The 27704-nt window shown below is 44.2% G+C and overlaps 1 protein-coding gene across 1 annotated transcript in view; it reads right to left on the minus strand.

Moving 5' to 3' along the window:
- Positions 1-846: 846 nt before the first annotated feature.
- Positions 847-27704, minus strand: part of Fam81a (family with sequence similarity 81 member A) — a 34429-nt gene continuing 7571 nt past the window's right edge. Inside the window, exons 3-8 of the mRNA XM_035444452.1 lie at positions 18373-18491; positions 13345-13474; positions 10417-10523; positions 7175-7310; positions 4986-5181; positions 847-1120 (exon numbers count right to left, since the gene is read on the minus strand). Coding sequence (XP_035300343.1) covers positions 996-1120; positions 4986-5181; positions 7175-7310; positions 10417-10523; positions 13345-13474; positions 18373-18491 — 813 coding nt within the window. The 3' untranslated portion in view covers positions 847-995. The remainder of the gene's footprint in view (positions 1121-4985; positions 5182-7174; positions 7311-10416; positions 10524-13344; positions 13475-18372; positions 18492-27704) is intronic.

A 27704-nucleotide genomic window follows, 5' to 3' on the forward strand; every position in this document is an offset into this window, starting at 1 on the left:
AGTGTTTACCACACTTTGTTTTGCTAGTTTTTTTTTTTTTTTTTAACATGGGACAGTACAGTGATGTGATAAAAACCAAGGCACAAATATACAGTTACAGCAAATGTCTATAAACCCTACCACTTAGTATCTACTTGGGGAACATTTAGGGAAATCGTAAAGTCTGAAAAATTCTCATGTTCATTACAGTTGAGGAACAATTAACTGTTCGATAAACAGACTGCTTAGCCACCACCCCATTATTAAATATATGGCTATTGGCTACACCAGCTGTGAATGGTTCCAAAAATAGCTTTAAATATTAAAGGCTGATACCTCTAGGTGGATATAAATATTGTGCCTTGTGGGATCTAGATAAATGTTGTCAGTTTCCACTTAATTTGTAATCTATATGGCAGTTATCAACTTTTTAAAAAACTATTTTCATTATATAAATGTCAAGGTTTTCTTCCCCCAGTGTTAAATCTCTCCTCTCTACAAAAGACAGGTGATTTACAAGAAAATAACCCGACGTTTAAAAAAAATGCATAGACAACAGTAATACAATCCAGATGTGGACTTAAAGCTGAAATCTAATCTACCAGGACACACTCTTAATGTAGGGTGAGGAGCATCATATACTTGTAGCAATTCACTCATTTCTTAATTAAAAAAAAATTACCATGGCAGTTTTTTTTTTTCCAAAATAGTAGTCTTGGCTAGAGCATCAAGCATTGAAAATAAATTCTTTTCATTCATAAAAGCCTTTCAAAATCTGAGGGCATAGGGCTCAACTGCACTTAGATAGGGAAGTAAAGTTGTAAAAATTGTATTTAAGATTTTTAAATAAAGGGTGTTTTCAATACCGAAGGTAAACGGTTAGACCCATGAGAACACGTTTCTTGGCACATGCACACCCTTGATGGGATCCAGAATGCAGCCATGGTCTGGCTGCAGAGGTGTCTGGCTCTTAGCCCCACAGGCAATCTCCTGTCAGGTCCTTGTCCCAACCCTCTTCACATGGAAGTTTCTGGCTTCTGCATCTGCTGGATCTGCTTCTGTAGCTGGTCCCTGTCCAGCTTCATCTTGGCTTCCAGCACTTGCCTGAGGGATCCTATGCTTTCGTAGATGGCTGTAAACCCTTGAGGAAGAGGCAAACATCACAGGGGTTAACCATCTACAACCAGTAATGGCTGGTTCTGACAATGCTGAGACTCTAGGGGTCAACCCTGGATGGGGATCTCCATGAAAACTGCTTTTTAATTACAAAGGGGGACTATTGCAGTTAAGAAATATGGCAGATGCTACTTTCACCACGTGATCAAAGCTCACACCACTATCCCTGAGAGAAATCACAGCTTAAACCTGTGATCAGATGGCCAGAGCAGAGGGCATCCACTGGGCTCAGCCAGGCATGGTGGCATATGCCTGCATTTCAGTACTTGGAAGACTAAGATAAGACTATGAGTTTGAGGCCAGCCTATTCTACACAGCTAGACTCCTTTTCTCCCCCTCCATCCCTGCCCTCCCCCCCAGCCTATGTAACAGCCTTTGTTGTGCTGGAACTTGCTCTTCGTAGACCAAGCTGCCCTCAAACTCAGAGATCTGCCTGCCTCTGCTGGGATTAAAGGCATGTGCCACTACCGATTGGCTAGACTCCATCTCAGAAACAAAACTGCATCACAGAGGAATTGATCCAGATACACAAGACTAAGTAAATGAGCATAAGTGCCAACAACTGTGTGTGATCCTAGATTTGAATTGTAATGAGGTAAAGAACTGGCTACAGTGCTCACCTAGCATGCACAAAGTCCTGGGTTCCATCCTAGTAAAGCACCCATTAAGCTGGGCTTGGTATCGTACACTTGTGATATAAGCACTCAGAGGTTAGGGGCAGAAGGATCATAAGTTCAAGGTCATCCTCACTACCTAGATAGTTTGAGGCCAGCCTGGATCAAAGACCTCATCAAGAAAAAGGAAGAGAGGGAGGGAGGGAGGGAGGGACGAAGGAACGAAGGAACGAAGGAAGATGTATAAGAGAGGGTGTTCAGCATCACTCATCAGGAAGCACAGCTACAGTTGCTGAAATGTCGCTAACACTTTTTAGGAAGGCCATGAGCAAGAGCAGACTAACCAGCACTGAGGATGTGGACAGCAGAATCCCAAAGATGGCTGTGGGAATTAAACACAATGTAGCAAAGGCCCAGTGTGGTGGTCTATGCCCTTAATCCCAGCACCTGGGAGGCAGAATTCTGGGCCAGCCTGGTCTACACAGTGAGTTCCAGACCAGCCAAGGCAACATAAAAACATGCATTTAAAAAAGTTGCAGCTAAAGTGGAAAACAGCAGCAAGGCCTCTACAGACATTAAAAGCAGAGCTATCCTACAGCCCAGCAATGCCACTACCGGACACGCGCAGAGAAGGAAACAAGCACCTCATAACGAGATCCTCACTCTGGTGTGTGTCCCCACCATTTTCCCCCCTCTTTTCTTTTTTTTTGGGGGGGAAGAGGTGTTTCAAGACTGCCCAGGAACTCTCTTTGTAGTTTGAGCTGGCCTCAAACTCACATCCCTGCCTCTGTGCTGCGATGAAAGGCCTATGCTACCACAGCCAGACTGCCTGCCTTTTTTAAAAATTTTTTATTGTTTTATTTTTTTTGGGGGGGGGACGGGGCCTCACTATGCAACTGCTGAGCCATCTCTTCAGCCCTGGCATGCTGACGTTTATTGCAACATTATTCCCTATAACTGAGGCACGGAAGCAACCTAAAGTGTCTGTCAAGAGAGGTGAACAAAGATGATGCAGTATGTGTATATGCCATCAAAATTATCCAGCCTTACAAAAGGGCAGGCCTCACTGTTTGCCACAACACAGCTGAGACTGTGAACACTATGCTGAATGAAGGGAGACACACACACAAAGAAATGCTTCATGGTTTCATATGACGATTCAAAGGGAAAAGAAATTAAATAAAAACAATAAAATGGCAGATACAAGGGACATGATGTGGGCAGATAGGGAGTAAGGAGGCTCGGGTCAAAGGGTAAAAACAGCACAATACATAGAATGAACAAGTCCCGATAGAGATCTAATACACATCTTGAGGAAAATTCAATATATTGTCTTTAGGGTTTTTGCTGAAAGAGTTGACTCAAGGTACACATGAATACATACACACATATATATACACACATACATACACACCATAATCTATACATACATACACATATACAATATACATACACATATATACACATACATATACACACATATATAGCATATATAACAGACACAAACACATATATACCACCTCCATGTGAGATGATAGGTAGGTTAATTTATGTGAAGTCACCAGTTTGTTACATACATCAAAACACAAGCTTTAAATATACAAATAAACATTTTTTTAATCTAAAAAATGTTTGAGGGCTGAAGAGATGTATCAGTGGTTGCCCTGGTTAGTTTTATATCAACTTGACACAAGCTACAATCATCAGAGAGGAGGGATCCTCAATTGAGAAAATGCTTCCATAAGACTGGGCTGTAGGCGTTTCCTTAATTAGTGACTGGTGGGGAAGGGCCCAATCCATTATAGGTTGTCACCCCTGGGCTGGTGGTTCTGGATTCTATAAGAAAGCAGAAAAGCCAGTAAGCAGCACTCCTCCGTGGCCTCTGCATCAATTCTTGCCTCGGGTCCCTGCTTCGGTTCCTGTCCTGACTCTTCATTCAATGATGAACAGTGATATGGAAGTGTAAGCCAAATAAACCCTTTTCTCCCCAAGTTGCTTTGGTAATTGTTAGTATTCACGCATCTGTATTGGCCTGCCCTTGGGGCTCTGACGGGATAGGTCCTCAGCTGCAGCCACTAAGAGCACCACCTGTGCACATTCACTATGTTCCCTTTTGAAAGGGCCCTACCGACCTCCCATCTCTCTCTCTCTCTCTCTCTCTCTCTCTCTCTCTTCTCTCTCTCTCTCTCTCTCTCTCTCTCCTCTTTCTCTGTGTCTCCCCCCTCCCTCGACGTGCCTTTCTGCCTTTTTTCTGCTGCTCCTGTCCCCCAGAGACTATTCTCCCACCTCCCCTCCCCCTTGTCCCATTCCATTTTCCTTAATAAAAACAAACAAACAAAAAACTCTCCACATGAGCTCTGTTGAATGGTATCTTTCTCTCTTGTGCTGCTTTTTGTTTTTTAATTATAACAGTCATGATGTTTTATCACAGCAACAGGACCCCTAGCTAGAACAGAGTTTAAGAACACTGTACCGCTCTATCAGAGGACTGGAGTTCAGATCCCCACACCCACATCAGGTAGCTCACAAACACCTATTGCTCCTGTTCCCAGAGATCTAACATGCCCCTGCTGGCCTCCATGAGTGTATACACACACACAAACACACAAACACACACACACACACACACACACAGAGGGAGACAGACAGACAGACAGACAGACAGACAGACAGATAGACGGACACAGACACACACACACACAGAATCTTTTAAATGAGATTTTGATTAGGAAAAGGGTTTAAAAGGTGGGAGACAGCTGACTCCACACCCGTGGACCACATGCATGTGGCCAGCAGTGCAGAAGTAGCCGTCAAAAGTGCCTCAGAGATCCATCAATCTTGGCCATACACAGAAAGGAATCAGTAGGTGGCACTAAAGAAAATGTCCATCATTAGCAGGGTTAAACATTTTGTTTGTCTGTCTCATGGAGATGTTTCATAGACCTGCAATTGAACTAGTACTTTAGGTCTGGGAGTATAGCTCACTGGCAGAGAGCTTGCCTAGCAAGTTGCACCATATAATAAATAAATAAATAAATTAGCTAGCATCTTTGTTCAATACTGCCCAGATACTTAGAAAAGCAACTAAAGACATTTCGATGTTTTTTGTTTTTTGTTTTTTGTTTTCCTAGCAAGCTCAGTCTCGGTTTCAGGGGAAATCTCAATGAATGGCTTTTTAGACAAATAAGCCTCACAAGCTTCGGGGTTTTGACCTACCAGCATTAACCTCCGCTTTCATCTCCTTCATGTCCTCGCTCATCTGTAACTCCAGTTTGCTGATCCGCCCATGCACCTTCTCCTCTTCCGGCTTCCCTCTCTGTCCTTCCACATTCTTCTTCTGGCTCTCCTCAATTTTGTCAAGTCTGGCCGACATCTGGCTGAGCTTCTTCTCCATGTCTCTTTCACTGGCTCCCTGGGGACCGTGATAAGAATTACACTTGGTTATTGCAAAAGAAGAGCATAGGCCTTGTCTCACATCGACCATATAGCACTTAACATCTGCAGGGACCAGAACCATAATGGCTTCTTGTTGTCCCTCCTGGGTCCATTCTCAAAGGTCACTCAGAGTGGAAGTCTACATTTCCTTCTGTCTCCTGCGTTTGGTGTGGCCATGGGATCTAGCCAATGAGGTGTAAGAACAAGTGCATGTAACTGCTTCCAGAAAAAGGGAAAATACACTTGCTGTATATCCTTACCTCTCCCCCCTTTCCCTCCTGTTTCTACCATTCGGTCAATGGCTGGAGATCTTTCAGCCATCCTGAATCCTGGGGACAAGGGCTGCTCTCCGAGGCTGGCAGAAAGCTAACATAAAAGGGATCTGGCTCCCTGAAGACTGGTAAGCCCTCACCTCACGATTATCCTGAAAGACGCCCACCTGTATTTGTTCACATGAGAGACAAGCAAGCTTCCATCTTAGTGAATCCACTGTGATCATGGAGCTTACTGTTGGCTTAAGCCCATGCGAAAATCAAACAGTAAACCACAGACTCAGAACTTCACAAGTGGGTCAGGATGTGCCAAGGCACAACCATGAGTAGATCCAAGAAAAGTAGGGGAAGAGTCAAAGGGAAAGATCTGAAATACTGAGTATTTCCTTGTCCTTGCAGTTCACTATACCTGTGTTTTGTGAAACTCTGCATCCAGGTGCTTTACTGGTCAAACTATGAACACCAAGCCCTCACCAGGTGTGACATGACAACGCTCCTGTGCTGGCATTGACACAGAGCCTACAATTCAAGGAACGGCTCAACACCTGGAGCAAGCAGTCGGATGGACCTGCAAACCACACCAGCCACTTCTGCTCAGTCAAAACCCCACGGGAGGAAGCCAGGCAAGAAAAGAGAACCCAGCACAATTTGCCTGTCTGTCACCGGTTTCCAAACCCAATGCTTTTAAATACGATAAATGCAAGACTTTTTGAAGATATTTTTTAGCAGTTCTGCAAACCTTAGCTCTTTGAGAGAGGGGATGGAAGCAGAAGCGGTTGAGAAAATGGTGGAGTGTGACCTGTCGCCCTGGGAGAGTGAAGGCACACTGTTGTTACAGTGTGTTGGAGGGGCCTGGAGGGACAGAGAGTCACTCAACACTGGTGAAAGAAAAAAATTAGATAGCAACATTAAAAACAAATATAAAAACAGGATCAAGTAGGTAACCGATAGCTTTATTTAGAAATATGTGGTAGACAATTGCATTTATTAGCTGAAATGTTCAGTTTGCCCTTTGTCAACCAACATAAATCAAAGCACTCCCTGTCTTTATGAAGGGCAGGGGATGATGGGGGCATGGCTGGGTGATGAAGTTCAAGATTAGCATTTATAATGGTCAGTGTTAATTATTAATTTAACAGAATCTAGAACCAACCGGGAACCAGGCCTCTGGGTACACCTGAGGGGCGTTATTTTGATTTGCTTGAGGTGGAAAGACCCAACCCCTGTGGGAAGCACCATTTCCTGGATGAGACCCCAAACTGTGTAAGTGGGAAGAGAGCTGAGCAGCGGCCGGTCTTCACCCCTCTCTGCTTCCTGTAATGGATGCAACATGACCATCTGTGCCCCCCGTCCTGCCGCCTTGACCACCATCATGAAGTATACCTTGACCTGTGGACCAGAATAAACTTCTTCTCCCTTAAGTTGCTTTTGTCAGAGTATTTACTTTCTCATAGCAACAGGAAAAGAAACTGAGACAGCAGGTATGTGAACCTGGGTTTGATCCCCAGAACAAAGGAAGGAAGAGAAACAGAAAGGGGAAGTGGGAGAGGAGGAAAGGAATGTGGAAATTATACAAAGGTGGGAATGCCCGAACACCTTTGGGTGGCGCCAAATTAACTGGTGCTAGGTGTTTAGGTACTAGTGAGACACTGCACGCCTCCACTGAGTATCTGTTACTGAAAAAACGTCAACACCTACACTGTTTTCCTTAACAATCAAGGAAAGATGATCGATTTTCTGTAGAAGTTCTTTCTCTATCCGTTCTTGTTCTTGTTGCAGCCAACTCCGCGCAGATAAAATCTGGTTGCTGAGCTCCTCGACTGTACCTTTAAATCTGAAATAATAACAAAAGAAAGGAAAGAGCAGGCACGTAAGCAAGTTGGATGTAAGACAGTTTTAAGTAATGTTAAACAATATCAGTTCAATGAGAATGGTGTCCTAGGACCACATGCAACATGAGGCCGGTGGAGGACAGAAACATACAACAGAAAAGCATCTGCTGATGCTCCTACCCATAGGAGCTGGCAGCATAGGCACTGAGGTGACACAGTGATAGAGATGCCAGGGGCTACTAACCTTTGCAGTTCTAAGGGTCCACGTTCTCCTTGCTCAGAGGACACACCATCCTTCATCTCCTCTTTCAGAATCCTCTCCTCACCTGTACTTTCCTTCCTTGTATCTCCCGGGACTAAAGGCTAGCTTGTTTTCTCTCTCATGTTACCTATTGCTCTTTCCCCATATGGACAAAGTCTGATTTATGCCGGTAGGAAATAAACTAGGCATATTGGAACATGCCTGCAATCCCAGCACTTGGGAGGTAGAGCCAGGAGGATCAAGGTCATAGTGAATCCAAGGCCAGCGTGGGCTACTTGAGACTTTGTCTCAAAACAAACAAAAACAAGCAGACAAAAAATCAGACAGAAAATGGAAAGCACCTCTACAACAATCCATTCCTCTAGCGCCTGCCCTTCCCACAATCTTTAAAATAACGATCAATGCATGCTACTTCCCTTAATTACCTTATTTGTACTATAACATATGATGAAAGTATAGAATATATAAAGATATGTGTAGATGAATAATCGATGTAGATATAGTATTTAAATAACAACAAGAGCACCCACTAAAGTCACTAATTGTTCTGAAATGTCTATTTTTGGTTTTCTTATATAAGGAGTCTTCACCTGTCACTGGAGTACATGGGTCCTCTAAGTCCTGATAGTGGCTAAAGACCCTAGCCAGCCATCACATTTACTAGCTTCCCTTGCAGCAAGGTGTATGTGATTGTTAATCTTCTGTATCATCTTGATTTGGAATCAAGTAGGAGACATACCTTGTATGTGAGGGTATTTCTAGAGGGATTTAAAGAAGAGGGAAGACCCACTCTGAATGTGTAAAACACCATCCTATGGACTGGGGTCCCAGATTAATAAAAAGGGGGGGGAAAGACAAAGTACACTGAGCACCAGCATCCATCTCTTTGGCCTCTGACTATGGATACAATGAGACTAGCCACCGCATGCTCTTGCTACCACATGTTCATCACCATGGTGGATGGTATCTCCTCAAACTGTGAGCCAAACTGTCATCTTCATTCCTCAGCTGCTTTTTGTAGGTCACAGCAATGAAAAAAAGTAATAGTTACAGTGCAGTGCACCAGTAAGTCAAGTGACTGGCAGTGCAGGAAAGAGAAAAAGTGCATGGCTCTGATTTGCATTCTTCAAAACGGAGCTGTTGCCCTGGATTTTCCCTCTGTGGCAGCCGGGGAAGTGCAAGGGCCAGAGCTGTTGGGGCGCCACACTGAGTCGTCAGAGCTGCCCTGTCTGCCCTGGAACACTGACCACAGAACACTGAACCATCCTGCAGCTGAACTAATACACGCTATCCGAACAGACTGAGACATTAGCCACTATCAGGACTTAGAAGACCCAAGTTTACAGCCTGTCACACTCTCCCAGAAGTTAGCATGGCCAGGATTGCTATTCTTTACCAGTGCTTTCCTCTCGGGACTCTAGTGATGATGTCAGGCTTGCTTGAATGACCCATCCATTTTAAAACTTTCTTTAGGGAGCTAGGGAGAGGGCTCGGTGGGTAAAAATCTTTGCTGTGCAAGCATGAGGACCTGAGTTCTGATCCCCAGAACCCATGTAAAGCCAGAAGTGGTCTATAATTCCAGCACCCCCATGGCAAGATGGGAAACAGAGACAGGAAACCCAAGAAGCTCTCAGGCCACCTAGCCTGGAGTACACAGTGGTGAACAACCACAGACCCCCTCTCAAACAAAGTGGAGATGAGATCTAACACCCCAGGTTGAGCCCAACCTCCACCCCTATACCATGGTATGCACTCACACACAGAGATTTTTTTAAAGGCATGTTTTTTTCTAGTACTGGGAGCCTCACTCATCCTAGACAAGCACTTTACTCCTGAGCTACATTCCCAGATGAAGCTACTTAGTCACACCTGCATGCTCCTTTCCCTAAAAATTAACAAATGTTCACATAGAGAATTTGGGGGAACCATTAGTTAACCTAACATAACCGCATACCCTGATTAACTCCTTATCTGACACCTGGTCATCAGCTCCCTAAACTGTAGACTCTACAGGATTAAGAACAAGGTCTGGGCCGGGCATTGGTGACACATGCCCTTAATCCCAGCACTCAGGAGGCAGAGGCAGGTGGATCTCTGTGAGTTCGAGACCAGCCTGGTCTACAAGAGCTAGTTTCAGGATAGTCTCCAAAGCCACAGAGAAACCCTGTCTCAAAACAACAACAACAAAAAAAAAAAAAACAAAACAAAAAAAAGAAGAAAAGAACAAGGTCTGTTTTGTTTTGTTTTTTTCTTCATTACTAGATCCATGGCCCCTAGTCAAGTGCTTGACAAATACATACTAGGGGCAGGGAAGACAACTCGGTGGGTAAAGTGCTTGCTGCACAAACATGAGGACCAGAGTTTGGATGCCCAGAATCCATGAAAAATCTAGACATGATGGCATCCATAACCCCAGCACTGGGGAGATAGAAAAAGAGTCTCACTGGCCAGTTAATCTGATAGAATCAGTGAGAGACTCTGCCTCAAAAAAAAAAAAAAGGTGGAACAAGATAGAAGAAGATGCCCAATGCTGACCCTCATCTATTGTTTTCACTCTGTGTGATAAATAAAAATCAAGAGGTGAGCAGGAGAGATGGCTCAGCAGTTAAGAGTGCTTGATGTTCTTCCAGAGGGTGGGAGTTTAGTTCCCAGCACCCATATCCAGCTGCTCACAACCACCTGCAACTCCAGCTCCAATGCCCTCTTCTGGTCCCTGTCAGCACAGCATTCATGTGCATTTCCACATAGACATAAATAAAAATAAATCTTTACGACAGACAAAATTTAAACATTATATTTTAAAATAAAAGCAAGAGGGAGAAAATGTGAATTTCATGATGACTTACTTGGTGTCCAGGAGCTGAAGCTGGTGATTGCTGTCTCTGTGGGACATCTTCAGCTTGGTGCTCTGCTCTGAAATGGACAGGTCCACTCTGCTCAAAAGCTGAGAAATCTGGAAAAGAAGATCGGATTATAAAGATCTCACATCGTGTCTTCAGAGGGCATTCTAGAAGACATGTCATATGCTCTATGCTGGCCAGTGACATTAAGAGTCACTTTAAGTCCATTTAGGAGTTGGTGTCCTCTTTCCGTGTGTGTGTGTGTGTGTGTGTGTGTGTGTGTGTGTGTGTGTGTGTGTGTGTACATATGGAGGCCAGTTGTCAACAGGAGTTATCTTTTTTTTTTTGGTTTTTTGAGACAGTGTTTCCCTGTGGCTTTGGAGGCTGTCCTGGAACTAGCTCTTGTAGACCAGCCTGGTCTCGAACTCACAGAGATCCACCTGCTTCCGCCTCCCGAGTGCTGGGATTAAAGGCGTGCGCCATCAACGCCCGGCAACAGGAGTTATCTTAATCATTCTCCACTTTATATTTTGAGTCAGGGTCTCTCACTGAACATGGAGCTCACCTATTAACTAGAATGTCTGGCCAATAAGTTCCAGACATCACCCTGTCTCCACTGCCCAGTTCTGGGTATACTACAGTGTCCAGCTTTTTAAAAACACTTTTCTAGATTAGTTTATGTGTATGAGAGTTTGCCTGAATGTATGTACACCACATGTATGCCTAGTGCCTGAGGAGCTCAGAAGATTCCCTAGGACTGGAGTTACAATTGTGAGCTACTATGGGTACTAGGAACTGAACTCAGGTCCTCCACAAGAACAATAAGTGCTTTTGACTGTGGAACCATCTCTCCAGCCCCCACAGTGAGCAGCTCTAAGTGGGTGCTGCAAATCCAAACTCAGGTCCTTTTGCTTGTGTTCATGGGCACTTTAACTTTGATACAGTCTCCCTAGGGCACTTTAACTATGGCACCATCTACCTAGACACTACCTTTGTTTTCTTCTTTACACACCCAGCAAAAATCAAGTTGGGGGCACTGCCAAAATAGTCATCATGCAATGGGTGCTAAACTGCACAGCTCTCTCATGAGCAAGCCCAACTCCTGCCCAGAGCTGGCACCTCCACAGCTGTCATGGTGTGCAGCCATCGCTTCCTTGGAATTCCACCAGCACTGTGGCTGCCAGTCATGGAGGGTGGAATTTCTATGGATTACAATTGCATCAAGGTTCCAAATGTACCTCCTCGTCAAGTGAAGCCCCAGAGAAGACCCTGTGTGGGCCACATCCCTCTGCTCCTTTCTCCGTTATTGATCTGTGGTCGTTGTCTTTATTTGGGTTTTGTTTTCACCACAATTTAATGGTAAACTAGTCCTGTATGAAATGATCACATTTTCCAAAAAGTTAAGTGTTGTTCAACATTCCTACTTAAAGATTCATGATACATGTAAGATCTGAATCAATAACAACAACAAAATAACAATGCTTCTTTTGGGGGATCTCTGTGTGATGCTCACCTTGGCTACCAGGAAGCATCTATTTTCTTATGTAATAATCTCACCCACCCACCCCCACGCACCCCACACAGCCCCGCTCCAGTACTAGGAACTGAATCTCAAGCTTTGTAAACGCTAATAAACACTCAGTGCTGAGCTATGCCTTAGCCTTGTCTTTAAACTTGTTCTTAATGTTTATTTATTTCCTTTGTGTGTATGTATATAGATGTGTACACGCCATAGCTCCTGTGTGGTGATCAGAGGACAACATGTGGAAGTCAGTTCTGTCCTTCCATTATGTGGGTTCCAGAGCTTGGACTCTGGTCATCAGACTTGGTGGCAAGTACCTCTACCCACTGAGCCACCTGTCTTTACTTTTTATTTGGAGATATCTAAATTGTTCAGGTTGGCCTAACTCTTTAGCCCATACTAGACTTGAACGTGCAATCCTCCTACCTTGGCCTCTAGACTGTCTGGGATTATATACCCGTGCTGTGAAACCAAGTTCGGCTCATCTTAAAACAAACAAAAACAAAACAAAACAAAAAAACCCAAAGACCTGCCTTTTGTTTTTGTTTTTGTTTTTCATAAGTAGCTTTGGTTCCTTGATGAAAATAGTTGAAGTTAAGGGGTAAGTACTTTTTATTCAGTAAATTACCCAGATGCTGAGGGAAAGTCCTAGGAGGCTAGCCCTGTTATGAAAGGGAAGCTTGTAACAAAAACCAGCCAAACAACAAAAATCTGATGAAGTAGGAGCTGGAGAGATGGCTCAGTAGTTAAGAGTACATATCCCTCATAGTTCAGTCCCCAGGCCCCATGTCATGTGGGTTATAGCCACCTGTAACCCAGCTCCAGGGGGACTCCAAGTCCTCTGGCCTCTGGGAGCATCTGCACTCATGTACACACACACACACACACACACACACACACACACACCAACCTGGTGAAATGCTGAGAGTTTTGTTCCGTGAAGTATATTATGGATTTGAAAGTAAAATACCCTAAGATTCCTTTGCCAGCTTACTCTCTAGCTTTGACCTAATTGGGTCCCACAGAGAGACCATGTGAGAGTCAGCACAAACAATTCAGCACAGTCAGTAAAGAACGTACTTCCTGAATCAGGCACTGGGAGAAACAGCTTGCAAAGCTATACTGGGTCACTCACCTGCTCGAGAGGTAGTTTGGAGGTAAAATAATTTATAATTGTTCTATGAATAAAAGGAAAGAATCTTTAAATTGGCACTGTACCAGAAGCTCTCCATGATCTGGCTGCCAGATTCATGAGGGGCCACTCCAGCAAGTCAGAGGGAAGGAAGACAGAAAGAACTGAGGATTTGCATAAACCCACAGTGGTGTGGCTGGCTGCTCTGCAACAGCCAAGCAGCACCTGGTTCTTAGCTGAGAACAAACTCTCCTCTTCTAAGGTATCTGCTGGGCCATACCTGTCCTTCTGCATCCTTGATTTTTGTCTCCAGGATCAGCTTGGCTGCTTGCTGCTCCTTGTTCAGGTGCTGGAGGCCCTCGTAGGTCGTCTTATGTTCTGCAGACAGTCTGGCTATGCTGGCATCGCACCTGTCCAGGCAAACAACACACATTCATTAAAGTTTAAAAGCCTGTGTGATAGCTGCCTTGCTATTTCCTACTATAAAATGCACTGTGAGATGAAAGGTCTCCTCAGAAACTGAGCTTCTGGGCTGTGGAGAAGGCTCAGACAATAAAGCACGAGGAACAGTCTGATCCTCAAAAATGCACTTTTTAAAAAGGCCAGGTGTGTGCTGGAGAGGTGACCCTGTGGTTAAGAGTGTGTACTGCTCTTGCTCTTGGGAATTCAGTCCCCAGCATCCATGGCAGGTAGCTAGCTCACCACAGGCTATACCTCCAGGTACCTGGACTCACATGCACACCTACACATAATTAAAAATAATAAAAATAATTTTAAGCCAGATGAGAGACAGTATACACTTGTAATCATGGCACTGGGAAGGCAGAGACAGGTAGTTAGATCTCATGGGCTCACCGGCTGCCAGTCTAGCCTAGTTGTTAAGCTCAAGGGCAGCTAGTGATCCTGTTGTTTTGTTTGCAAGTGGCTGGTGAGATGGCTCAGAGGATAGAGGTATGTGTGTCAGGGCCCAAGGACCTGAACTGAATCCCTGCGTCCCACAAGGTGGCAAGAGAAAACCAACCCCCAATAATTGTCCTCTGACTTCCACACTGGCACCATGGTGCATACATGTCTATGTACCCAAAAATGCACTAGTGCACAAACACAAAGGTTGGGACCAGCAGGATGGTTTGTTGGGTGGCTCCAGAGTAACAGCTGAGCTTAACCTCTGGTTCACACACAATGATAGAGAGTTAGAGAGGTAGGTAGCAGCAAGGGAAGGGAGAAAGAAGGAACTTAAGTGTCCCTACCCCAAATGATTTTCCAGTATGGTACCAAGACAATTTGGTGAGGAATAGAATGGACTTTTGACCAATGATGTTGAAAAATAACTAAGCATGCAAAAGAATGAACTTGGAACCCTACCTCACACTATGTATAAAAATCTACCTATCTCAGGGCTGGAGAGATGGGTCAGTGGTCAAGAGCATGTCCAGAAAACTGGAGTTTGGTTCATAGCACCCACAAAGGGTCATGCACAACCATCTTTAACACCAACTCCTGGGGACATGACACCCTTTTCTGGTCTCCCTTACATATTGCATAATACATGTATGCAAACAAAATACTCATATACATAAAATAAAAATAAATAAAACTTTTAAAAATGTAAGCATACAAAGGTACAAAGCCTCATAAACAGATATTATCAGCTGCATTATTTATAATAGACAAAAAGTAGAAACAGCACATCTACTCAATTTATAAAGAAACAAAATGTGGTGTTTCTTAGCCATAGAAAGCAATGATGTATTGACACACTTTACAGATGAACCCTGAAAACACTACGCTAAGTGTAAGAAGCTGGTCTTAAAGAACTAAGGGTTAGGTACGATTCCACTTACAGGAAACATCCAGAGAGGTAAATTCTAGAGACAGAAAGAACTTTCTGGCTGCCATGGATAGGGATTGAGGTACTGCAATACCATGGGGTTTCTTTCTGATTTGTTTAAATGTTCTATAATTAATTTGTGATGGCTGCACAGTGAATATACCAAACTTATTGTATGCTTTCAAGTTTTATTTTTAAATGCCCCCGTGTGTGTGTGTGTGTGTGTGTGTGTGTGTGTGTGTGTGTGTGTGTGTGTGTGTCCAAACTGCAGAGTTTGGAAGACGATGTCAGGTCCCTGGAGCTGGAGTTATAGAGAGTTGTGAGCCACCTGACATGGATCCTGGGACTTGGGTCCTTTGGAAGAGCAACGAACACTCTTAAGTGCTAAGCCATCTCTCCAGCTGCTCCACCCATTGTTGATTATATGTAAGTTATATCATAAAATCTCTATAAATATAAATAAATTACATACCATAAAATAAATATAAATATTAAAATATCATAAAATTATATGCCATAAAATAAAGAAAATAGAGGAAGGAAGGAATGAAGAAGAGAGGGAGAGAAAGAGTGAGAGCAAGAAGTGGGGAGCGTGAGTACTGTAGGCCCACTGTTCCGCTTGTGAAGGTCCCAGTGCTGTCTCACTCTAATTCCCACTTGGCAGGTGTTGGGAACTTATGCCTTGGCATATGGATATTTTCCCTCTATCACTTTGCCACCAGGCACACCCCACACCCTATCAGAGAAGAAAGAAATGGCCACCGAGTTTTGGGAAAATGCAGACAATGTGCCAAACACAGGACCAAACATTCCAGTAGGAACTGGGAAGCTAAAAGTGGGATTTTCTTCAGGAAGAAATGGACAAATCTCTGGCGACATCCCACTGTGCTGAGTGGGATGAATGCCCCTCACCTTCAAGGAGAACCTGCCTAGCCTAGATCTACAAGTGAGAAATAGGACATGTTTGCTCTTAACTGTATTACGAACAGATCCATAAAAACTACACTTTCAAATAAGAAATTATAAGTCAGCCTAGTAACTTAGTAATATTGCTTTAAAAAGCTAGACTTCTTCAACACAATTATGTAATCGATGCACGAAAGGCAAAATCTTGCCAAAGAGCTTTTATCTCACATGAACTCATCCAAGAGGAAGACAGATATAACCACCAAACAGGCCCAGAATATCGGGTGCTTATAGCAAACACTCCGGGCAGGGTTATAATCAAGGTGTTTGTTAACGGGAAGGAGCAAGTCGGCTGGAGAAGTTGAACCACTGATGCACAACGGGAGATTCCTGCAGCTATTACAAGAGACTTCTCTGACTAGCTACAATGTCAGTAAGACGACACCAGTTTTCACTGTTGGCTGAGGTGCCGACAGTCCCCATTTGTGGCATGCTCCCTCCCTCCCTGCTGTACACATGTGCCTTCAATCTCCACCTGCACCCACAGTGGTGTGGTGGTTAATTTTGGTTATCATCTTGACTGGAGCCAGCCACTGGGCACACCTGTGAGGGGTTTACCTGATCAGGCAATTAAAAGTAAAACGATACCCCTGCCCAAATGGCAGCACCTTCCTGAGGCAGCCCCAATAAAAAAAGGGCTGGGGGAAAGCTGGTTTTTGCTTCATTGCCTTTGTGTCTTATTAGCAAGGTTATCTACCCTCTTGCTACTGCTACGGGGCTGCTGCTGCCTTCCCCACTGACATCACACTCCAGCTTCTTCGGGTTTCCAACATGGACAGAAGACCAGTGGCTCTCTCAGGCTAAGCAGCTACCATGTGCTCAACCCCTCTTGCATGGAGAGGACCATTATCCGATGGTCAGGTTATACTGTATAAACCAATCTAATCACGCACACGTGTGAACAAACAGAAGAATAACAAAGAGCCACAGAGGAGTGGTCACTGCATCCATCATCCAGTCCTCACAACCCTCCTCCAGCCGTTAACTGATGCGTAAGCAACGGCTGCCAACACACATACCCAGCATACACAGCACTAGGTTTCTGCGAAAACACGCCCTAACATGGCTGTCTCTGCTCTAAAGATGCCCTATCCCTAACCTAGTCCCATGCTTATCTATGCTCATTGTCACCCAAGCAGGCTGGAAATGTTTCTTTGCTCCAAGTCCCCATTATTAGCTGCATACTTGTACTTGGCTCTGGGTAGCAGCAGAGGGCAGAAGAGACCCATACAACTTCATCCCAGCCAGCTAAACATAATCCAGAGGTCAGGCCTCCAGCAAAAATTCTGAGATACCAGTGTGCCCAGAATCCAGGCATCTCATTAGAAACAGATTCCAGTTCAGTAGCTGTGGGGTGTGGTGATATTTGACATTATTAATATGGTCCCAGGTAAGGGCCGGGGATATGGTTCAGCCGATAAAAGCATGAGCTGCCAAGTCTGATGACTTGAGTTCCCTGGGACAAGTGTGGTGGAGAAAATTGACTTCTTCAATTATCCTCTGATCTCCACACACGAGACACAGTACACACACTTGTGTGTGCACACACATAAATACACAGGTGTAAATGTAAATGAAATACATTTTTAAAATCCCCAGGTAATCCCAAGGCTCTGGGCTTGTGGAACACACCCAAGTAAAGAGAAGAATCATTTTCCTCGTTGACAGAAAAACACATATTAAAATTTCCAGCCTATGGGAAGCCAATGCTTTCAGAAAATAAAACAAAAAATTAATTATAACAAAGATGAACATTTCAGATGAACAAACAGTAAGCCCTGACTGTATTATTTGATTCAATGACCATACTATTATTACCTGACCAAATGACATCAGCCAGCAGAGGGCGCCCTCTGATCATTTCCTCCCATGAAGACCTGGCCAGCTTCAGGAATGAAACTGCGTCTGCGTGTGGTGTGTGTGTGTGTGTGTGTGTGTGTGTGTGTGTGTGTGTGTGTGTGTGTCTGTGTGTCTGTGTGTCTGTGTGTCTGTGTGTCTGTGTGTCTGTGTGTGTGTAGTTAGTGCCCTCCACACTCACATGGATGCTGGTATGAGCTTGGGTCAACAAACTTCTACAGACTACAGAGAGCATTTTACTTTCTGACAGTCTCAGAGTCAAGTAAGAATTAAGGAGTAAAGTCTCCAACATTTGAATCCCTGCTGTGATGGGTAATCTTCTGGCCAGCTTGACTGAATTCAGAATCACCTAGGAGACACACCTCTGGGCTTGGCTATAAGGTATTTACAGAGGGATATAAGTGAAGAGGGAAGACCTGCCCAGAATGTGGGGTCCCAGACTGAATAAAAAGGAAAAGAATCAAGCTTACCAGCAGCAGCCATCTCCCTCTGATCCTTTCTTAACTGTGAACTCCACAAGAACGGTCACCTCATGCCCCTGACAACGGCTTCCCCACCTGATGGACTGCAGCCTCCTACTGCGAGCCCAAACAGTCCTTGCTTCCTGAAGACACCTCCATAGGGCATTCCGAGGGCAGTAATTGGCACACCTACCTTGCAACTCTTCCCCGGAGATCCCCCAAGCCAGAAAGCTGGCGCATCTCCAGTGTCTTTAAGGCAGAATTAGTTCCGTAGCTGATGTTGTCCCTGGCACGGATCTGCTCCTGGAGAACCTAGGCAACACAAAGGTCACTCAGGGTCACTGGCAAATTCACAGTTGTCCACAAACATTTCATAATTCAGGAAAGTACATGAGCACTCACTTCATCTTCATAAGGAAGTTTTGTTTGTTTAAAACTAAGGGTCTCACTATTAGCCCTGGCTGGTCTGGAACTTATTGTGTAGATCAGGCTGGACTGGAACTCACAGTGATCGGCCTGCGTAAGGCGTTCTTTTTAGCAGTGAACTGATAAACACAGATGAACATAGAGAACCAGGAGGCCTAGAAAAGAGGTACCACTCCCAACTCAGAGTCCCCTAATCTACCAATAAAACTATGCCCTTTTTTATTATTTTTTCCCTTAGTACAGAAGGGATTTTATTTTCAGCACACTGTCTGTATGTCTTAAGCTGAGTATGGACTTGTTTATTTGTCTTTTGAGACAGTATCTCACTGAGTGACCAAGGCTGGCCTCCAGTTTGCCCTCCTCCTGCCTTGGCCTTCCCATTTTAGGAATTACAGGCACACACCACCATTCCCAGCCCCTGTAATTGTATTCTACATTGTTTTAATTTTAGTTTTAAATTTCTCTTTGATTTAAGGATGTCTGAATATCTAAGAGTTACTTAGAATTAGAGGGCTGGCTTGGTGGCACAGGTATGTAATCCTAACACTCAGGAGGCTAAGGCAGGAGGATATTGAATTTGAGGCTAGCCAAGGCTACATCACAAGATTCTGTCTTAAAAACTAAAGCAAGCCAGGCAGTGGTAACACAGGCAGACCTTTAATCCCAGCACTCAGGAAATAGAGACAGGTGGATCTATCTGTGAGTTCAAGGCCAGCCTCGTCTACTGAGCAAGTTCCAAGAAAGCCTCCAAAGAAAGCTACAGAGAAACCCAGTCTCAAAAAATCAGAAAAAACAAACAAACAAAAAACACTAAAGCTAAAAACATAATTAAAATTGTGTTTCTTTATTTAAGCTATTAAGATTTTGGGAGGGGTTGGTTTACAATTTTTGTTACATTTAGCGATGAGTGAGATGCGTGGGTCAGAACACAACTTTCAGGAGCCAATTCTCCTTCTACCTTGTGTGCTGGGGATCAAATTCAAGTCTTCAGGAGTGGTGTAAAGTGCCTTTTCTTGCCAATCCATCTCACGGGCTCTGTCTTTACCCCTTAAGTCTCACTGTAGTGGCTTATGATAGTCTGTAAGACATTTTATATTTTTAATATGCTAAGTTTTGCTTTGTGGCACACGACTGAGTTCTTCAACTTTTATTTATATATATGTGTGTGTGGATAACAAGGTATAGTTGGAATTTTCTTTGGGCCACCAACAGCTCCCAAATAAAGATGCAGAGACTTATTAATAATGATGAATGCTCGGCCTTAGCTTTGGCTTGTCCCACTAGCTCTTAACTGTTCTACTCATCTATGTTTTGCCTTGGGGCTTTTTACCTTTCTTTCATTCTGTATATCCTACTTTCCTGCTTCCTCCCTGTCTGTCTGTCTGTCTGGCCCTTGGTGTCTCCCTAGTGTCTCCTTTTCTTTCTTTTCTGAGCCTAAATTTCTCCCTACTCATTCTCCCTGAGGTCCCACCTATACCTCCTCCCTTGCTATTGGGCACCCAGCTTTTTATTAGACCAATCAGTTGCCTTAGGTAGGCAAGGTAAAACAGCAACACATCTTTACATAGTTAAACAAATGCAGCACACCATTACATAGTTAAACAAATATTCCGTAACACCCATGAAATCTAGACGAGGGTGCCTGGTGCTCTGGAACTGGAGTTACGGGTGGCTGTGATCAGACCCAGGTGGGTGCTGGGAACTCAATCAACCATCTTTCCAGTATCTACAACCCCACTCTGCTCTTAAAAACCCATTTTAACTCTTGGGGAACTTTCCAAACTTTTTTTCCTTCAACTACATAATTCTCCTGTATAACCAATATTTCTTCTCTTCTCCTGTCATTCCTGTTTTGGCACTTGGCTGTACCAAAACTTGCCCTTCTTGACAGATTCACTCTGAATTTAACAGTCACCTCTCTGGGGTTTCTTTGACTTTTTCCTGGGACCCACTAAACTCTTTTTCTTCTTAGATTTATTTATTTATTATTTACACAGTGTTCTGCCTAAATATATACCTGCACACCAGAAGTATGTACTCTGGTTTCTCTTCAGATTGTATAAATCTTCTGCCTTTTACTAAACTCTTCAGTTCAAGGCAGCAGTGTCACACTGCGTTCTGGGGTCCTAAATATGTAAATTGCTCTTTTATTCCTGGTCGTGGGGTTCCCTCTGTCGGAAGGCATGGCTTTCCTCCTCTGGCTGCTGAGTACTTGGATGAGATGGAGCTTTTCTTTCTCTGCTCATTGGAGTGCTTGGGTGGGTGTTCCTGACAATAGTGGAAGCATCAGTGGGCTGGAGGTACAGCCGGTGAGGGACCTGTGCCAGGTCCCAGCCGAAGACTGAGCGGAAAAGTCAGCCTCCACAGTGTCTCCTCACCTCCCTCACAGGATAAGAGACTGGCACATAGAGGGAGGCAGTGGGCCTGGCTCCTCCTCAGACTCTTAAGGCCTCACTCTGTGACTTTCCCAGATTGAGGCTTTGCTGCCACTGGCAGACCCTCTTGTCTGTGCCGTCCAGGTACTAGGGAAGGTGGCATAAAAACTGGGGCTAGCGAGGAGGCAGTGGCACCGAGTCACCAGTGTCCCTCACCTCCTGTGCCAACACAGGCACTTATTTCCCTGGTATTGCTCAGGTTGGTAACACTTACATTTCATTGGCACTGAAAATGGAATTTGCGATCACCAGACCCGTTGTTTCCTAAGGCTCTTGATTTTTGAATGAATGAACCTGCTCTGTGAAGAATGTGAACCAGCTACCTATGAATGAGAAAATGTTACTCATCTGAGCACACTCCTGCAAAGAGACTTCAGATCTGACTAATTCATCTCTGGCACTCTCCCACTGATGAAAGGTGCTGGTGAAACACCCTCTCTCTTTCTGTCTCTCTGTCTCTCTGTCTCTGTCTCTCTCTCTGTCTCTCTCTCTGTCTCTCTCTCTGTCTCTCTCTCTCTGTCTCTCTCTCTCTGTCTCTCTCTCTCTCTTCCTCCCTCCCTCCCCCCCTTTCTCTCTTTCTGGGCTCAAAGGGAAGTGACACTATTGGAAGCAGTGAATAGAAAGAAATATTCATCCTTTGTTTGGGCTTCTTCAAACTTTTGCTGATAATGATAAGACCTAAGGCCAAGGTGCTCAAATGTCTTTGGGGTACATACATGTCACCCAGAAGGCCCATTTCACATGTCCAGGTCTCATCCCCAGAAAGCTGAAGCTAGGGAATGGGCCTGAAGGTGGATGCAAAAGAGGCACAGGCCTCTCCTAGGGTGCCATTGCATTAGATGCCAAGAAACCCAGGCTTTGCTTTGGTTTTCAGTCCTTTAATAAAGAGAGTGGAAAGGATTTCACAAAAGAGGTGCTTAAAATAATTCACATAGGCCAGGTGTTGGTGGCACACGCCTTTTATCCCAGCACTCGGTAGGCAGAGGCAGGTGGATCTCTGTGAGTTCGAGGCCAGCCTGGTCTCCAGAGCGAGTGCCAGGATAGACTCCAAAGCTACACAGAGAAACCCTGTCTCGAAAAACCAAAAAAAAAAAAAAAAAAAAACCCACACACAGTCAACATTTCTAGTAACCAGAGAAACAGAAACCATACAGTGGGGGCTGGGGGTGTAGTTCAGTTGTGGGAGTGCTTGCAGAGCATGCCCAAAACCTTGAGATCATCTGATCACGCACGGCAGTGGCATGGCAGGTTCTTATCCCAAACCTGACATGGCAGCACACCTCCCAGCACTTGGGAGGCAAAGGCAGTTGGATCTCTGTGAGTTCGAGGCCAGCCTGTCTGGTCTACAGAGCGAGTTCCAGGACACTCTCCAAAGCTACAAAGAAACCCTGTCTCAAAAAAGGGGATGGGGGGCGGAGATGTAGAGTTCAATGTTGAAAAAGAAAAAAGAGTATAAAATAAACACACAGGTTGGCTCCCCTGTGTGTTAAAAGCCTTGTAAAATAGGGGAACGTTGACATCTTTCTTGTTTTATCTAGTTTGAGAGGACAGCAGATTCCTCGTTCTTATAGTTCCCACATTATGTTTATAACCAGAAGAAGAAAGTATGTGGCTTTTTCTTTCACAGTTTAGAAGTAAGGAAAGCACATTTAACTTTTAGAGTTCTTTTTTTTTTTAACTTTTAGAGTTCTTATGCAGATGAATGAGGCATTGCCTTAGCAACGCTTTGAAGAATACAGAAAAAAAAATGTCCGAACTTGACACGTTATTCACATTACGAAAAGGTTATGAAGACGGAAATCATTAGAGGGTGTATTGTTTAAAGATATTCTAGAGCAAAGCTGCCGACACCCAGTAATGTCAGAAATGTGCCCTCATCTGCCATCTTGGAGCTTTTACTTTAGAACACTGCTGGCCTTTGGCAAGACATGAATTGTCTTTCATTGTCAGTTTGAGAAACTGTCTTTAGTCTGCAGATTACCAGACATGCCCTTAGGAGACTGGGTTATAGCAGCAAAAACTACAGAGTGGTCAAGTATATGGCCAAGTCCTTCAGACAAAGATGTTTCCCCCTCCAGGAGAGAAGAGGCCAGCCACCTGGAAAAAGAAACATGTCTTCTTCTCCCAAGACATGGCATATCATTGAAGAAGCTCCCCTCCCCAAAGCCACCCTAGAGTATGAACTCTGTGGGAGGGAGGCATCATGAATGTAATGGTGCCTCAACACCATGGGTATGCATAAATTATTTTAGCTTTAAAAAGTAATGAAAAGGCATAACAAGGAAAGGCTGTTTATGAATACAAGCTGATAGGCCAGGCCCTCGGAGTTGCTTAGGAACTGCCCAGAGAGAGTTCTCCGTGAGTCTCCATCTCCACCTCTTCTTACATGGATAAGGATTTAAAAATGAGCATGCAATGGAGTGAGGTCTAGCCACTCAGGGCAGCGCTCCATCAAGTGGGACCTCCCTGCCTGGCTCTTCCTCCAAGCAGAGGCTGAGAGCTTTCCAGGCCCAGCTTTGTGTGGGAAATTGATTTTCTGGTGTTTAGTTCCACCTGGTATTTAGTTTTGTCATGGGCCCCTCAAAACCTGCCAAATCGCAAACAGAAGTCTCTCCCTCCAGCATGCAGAAGGTTCTGTCATCCCTACCTTCAAAGTAACCCCAAATCTACCCACTGCTCCCCATGTCTGCAGCAGCTCCCCTGAGATGAACTGCTGCTGTTACAACTCTACTTTTCTGGGTGCTGCGAGCCTGCCTCCTCCATGATTCTTGTTTGTTTATGCAGTTTGGGGAGACCAGACCTAGGATCCTGGGCAAGCTAGGCAAGTACTCTACCTCTGAGCTAAATCCCCAGGCCCTTTACTTCTGCTCTTGGTCCTGGACAACGTTTTCTTTCACAGTAGCCAGAGCATGTCGGTCTGTAAGCTCCACCAGGGAAAGTGTCTGTTTTATTATCTACTAATGCATCCTCAACACCATGGGTATGCATAAATTATTTTAGCTTTAAAAAGTAATGAAGATAGATGTGGTGGCACATAGCTATAATCCCAGCTACTCAGGCGTTGAGGTGGAATTGTGAGTTCCAGAATAGCCTGAACTACAAAACAAGACATTCAACTCAAACAAAACAAAACAAAGCAACCCCAAACAAAACAAAACCCCCAAAACAACCCTCTACATGATGACTTTTTAAAAATTGTGTGTGTGTGTGTGTGTGTGTGTGTGTGTGTGTCTTTCATGGTGAACTTAGGGAGGTCAGAGGACCAGGTTCAAGCATGGGTTCAGGGGACCAAACTCAGATCATCAGGCTGGACCAGTACCCTTACCCTTGAAGCCACCTCAAAAATCCTAGACAATGGCTTCTACAGTGAACCCCAAACATCATATTCTGGTCTTCAAGGCTTCTGAGTAGCCCCTTCCTTCACCTCACAACCCTCCAGGCTGCTGGCTGGTCCCACTTTCCCCCTTTCTGCCTCTGGCACAGGCCCTCTGGGTACCTCCAATCCCGCTTGGCTGTCTTCAGATGCCCTTCACATGTAACCATCTTTTCTAAATAGCCCTATAGTTACTCTCCATCCCATTGTCTTATGTTCACTGATATAAGCTAGTGTTACTATGGTTACTTAGCCTTCACCGCCTACGTGCCACTGGAGTGTGGCGTGGGGCTAAGGGCCGAACCTTCTACCTCTGGATAAACATGTTAGCTCCTGTCGCTCCAATTGTTCCTGCCTCACCCTAAATTCATTGTCAATAGATGTAGCTCCTAGTTCTATGGTTCAGGCCAGGTCTTCTAGGTGGAAGACTCGCAGATTATCACAGTTCCATTGATGATCAGGACCTTGAAAATGAACTCAGACAAACTAAAGTTTATACAAGACAGGGGTTGGGATATAGATCAGTTGGTAGGTAGGGTGTTTGCCTAGCATGCATAAGGTCCTGGGTTCAATCCCTACTTAAATAGAAACAAAGTTTGGTGACGCCTACCTGTAATACCAGTAATCTGAAGTGGCAATAGGAAGACTAGAAGTTCAAGGTTTTTCTCGGTTTAATAGGGAGCTCAAGGCTAGCCTGGGATATATAAGATTGTGTCTCAATATACATATACATATTATTATATGCAATTATATATTATTATTACATATATATACCAGGGGTGGGAGATAGTTCAGTAAAAATGCTTGCCACCAAGCCTGATGATCTATACTCAATTAATTCCCCAAACCTGCATGATAGAAGGAAAAAACAGACTCCTGAAAGTTGTCCTCTGGCCTCCACATATGAGTATATATGCTTAATAAAAATAAATAAAATAATGTAATAAAAATTTTAAAATATATATGACAAACTAGAAAGCATACACTATTTAAAAAATTAATTTGTGCAACATCAAATGGACTCTGCAGGTACATTTATACATATATATGTATACATATATGTGTGTGCATATACACATACCCTCTAATGCATATGAAACAATAATAATTGAAGAAAAGGTCATGAAGTTGAGAGGGAGTGGGGTGTGACATAGGAGGAGTTGGAGAAGGTGGGGTAGAAATGACATGTAAATACAGTACTCATGTCTGAAATTCTCTAAAACTTAGAAAACGTTAAAAATTAATTTGTACTCAAAATACAATGCTAACATGATGAATGGCTAATGAATACTCAGTTTTGTTTCTTTCCTCTTAGTGAGTCAAGTCTAATGGGTAGAATAAAAGCAACATGAGCAGGGAGGTGGTGGTGTGGTGGTGCACACCTTTAGTCCCAGCACTCAGAGGCAGAGGAAGGAGGATCTCTATGAGTTCAAGACCAGCCTGGTCTATAAGAGCTAGTTCCAGGACAGCCTACAAAGCCACAGAGAAACCCTGTCTCAACAAACAAACAAACAAACAAACAAAAAGCAACATGAATTTGGGGGCTGGAGAGATGACTTAGTGGTTAAGAGCACTGGCTGCTCTTCCGAGGATGATTCCATTCCCGGAACCCACATGGAGGCTCACAGCCATCTGGAATTCCAGTTACATGGGATCTGATGCCCTCTTTTGGCTTATATGGGCACCAGGCATGTGATGCACAGAGATACATGCAGATAAAACTCTTATACACCAATAGCATGAATTTGGAAGGCTGCGGATGTAACTCAGTGACAGAGCCCTTGCCTAGCATGAAAGACCCATGTTCAATCCTCAGGGCCCTCCACTTAATTCTTTTGTGGGGGTGTGGAAATCAGCCCCTATATCCCCCTAACAGTGATTAGACTAGAATCAGTTCACAAAAGCTGCAGGCTGGAATTCTCTTGTCAGGTAAATACATGAAGTCCAGGAGCCAAATCTCTTGTATCACTGGTGGTGTTGGGTGCCCAGTAAACCTGATTCTTGCCTGTCACTCTATTGTCATCCCTACTTCCCCTCAGATTTGTCATGTTAATAAAGGCCAACACCACACCCATTGCTAAATTCTCCAGTAGTCTGTTTGCAAAGTCAGTATAAACTGTACTGTCTGCTTTGCTGCATATGGGATTGACTGGGTTTTCCATATCCAGCTAAGTCAAAGTCAATGTCCCAAGCCCACAGGACACTGTGAAGTCTGAGCTTGTGGAAATCAAGGTGCAGGTCAGTGGATTCGAACCAGCCAGGTAACAGATTCCATTACATGGTTCCCCACAAGCCAAAAACAAATCAAAAGCCCAAGGGGACTTGTGGGGGCATCCAAGCTCTTTCTCCCACCATCCGACTGGCATGAAAGGGTATACTAACCAGCAAGAAGAGGCTCATCAGGACTGATCAGGACTTGGCTCCTGGAGAGTGAAAACTGCTCATGTCAAAGACAGGGTGGAAAATCTAGCCATTCAGAATTCGTGGTTGACTATATTATAACTCTCCCACAGAGACAATGATGCTGATGATTTGTGGAAAGTTTCTAAGGAGCAAATAAGTGATGCCATGAGCCACATCACAGGGTAAACTGCTAACAGAGAGACTGTGGGGAGGGGTACTGCACCATTATCAAGTGCACACTCTGTCCTGGTATCCCAGAGTCAGCCATTTTATTTTTTATTGTATTTATTTATTTGTGTGTGGGGGTGTGTGTGGCACAGTGCTAGTGTGAAGGTCAGGGTACAAGTGGTGGGAGTGGGTTCTCTCCTTCCACCATGTGGATCCTGGGGCTTGAAGTCTGTGGTCATCAGACTTGGTGGTGAACACCTTTACCTGATGAGCCATGTGTCTGGCCCATTTCCACAGTGGAATTTGCTCCTAGAACATGAGTTATAACTACAGGATTCTGGGAGGGATAAGGAACCTGGGGCTCTTAATGAAGAAACATTTACTGAGCTCCTATTGTACACTAAACAGTTTAACTTCCCTAAAAATAGGGAAGTTATGGTTCAGTTCTGTCTCTTTAAGGTTGACCTAGGCTAGTGGTATGATGACATACTCCATCCTTTCTCCTGCCTGTAATGGTGATCAAAGCCACAGGACAAAGATGCACAAAGGCTTCTCTAGGCACGTTTACCAACACACAAAATGAATGTATCTCCATTTCCCCAGCTGCACCAAGAGATTGGAGTGCACTTCAGATATTGACTCTGGCTTTAGTTTCAGTTTTATATTATAAAAAAATTATCTACAGTCACGATTCTTAACAAAACAATACCCAGTAAAACT

Source organism: Cricetulus griseus, chromosome 4, assembly GCF_003668045.3.
Source record: "Cricetulus griseus strain 17A/GY chromosome 4, alternate assembly CriGri-PICRH-1.0, whole genome shotgun sequence".
NCBI lineage: Eukaryota > Metazoa > Chordata > Mammalia > Rodentia > Cricetidae > Cricetulus > Cricetulus griseus.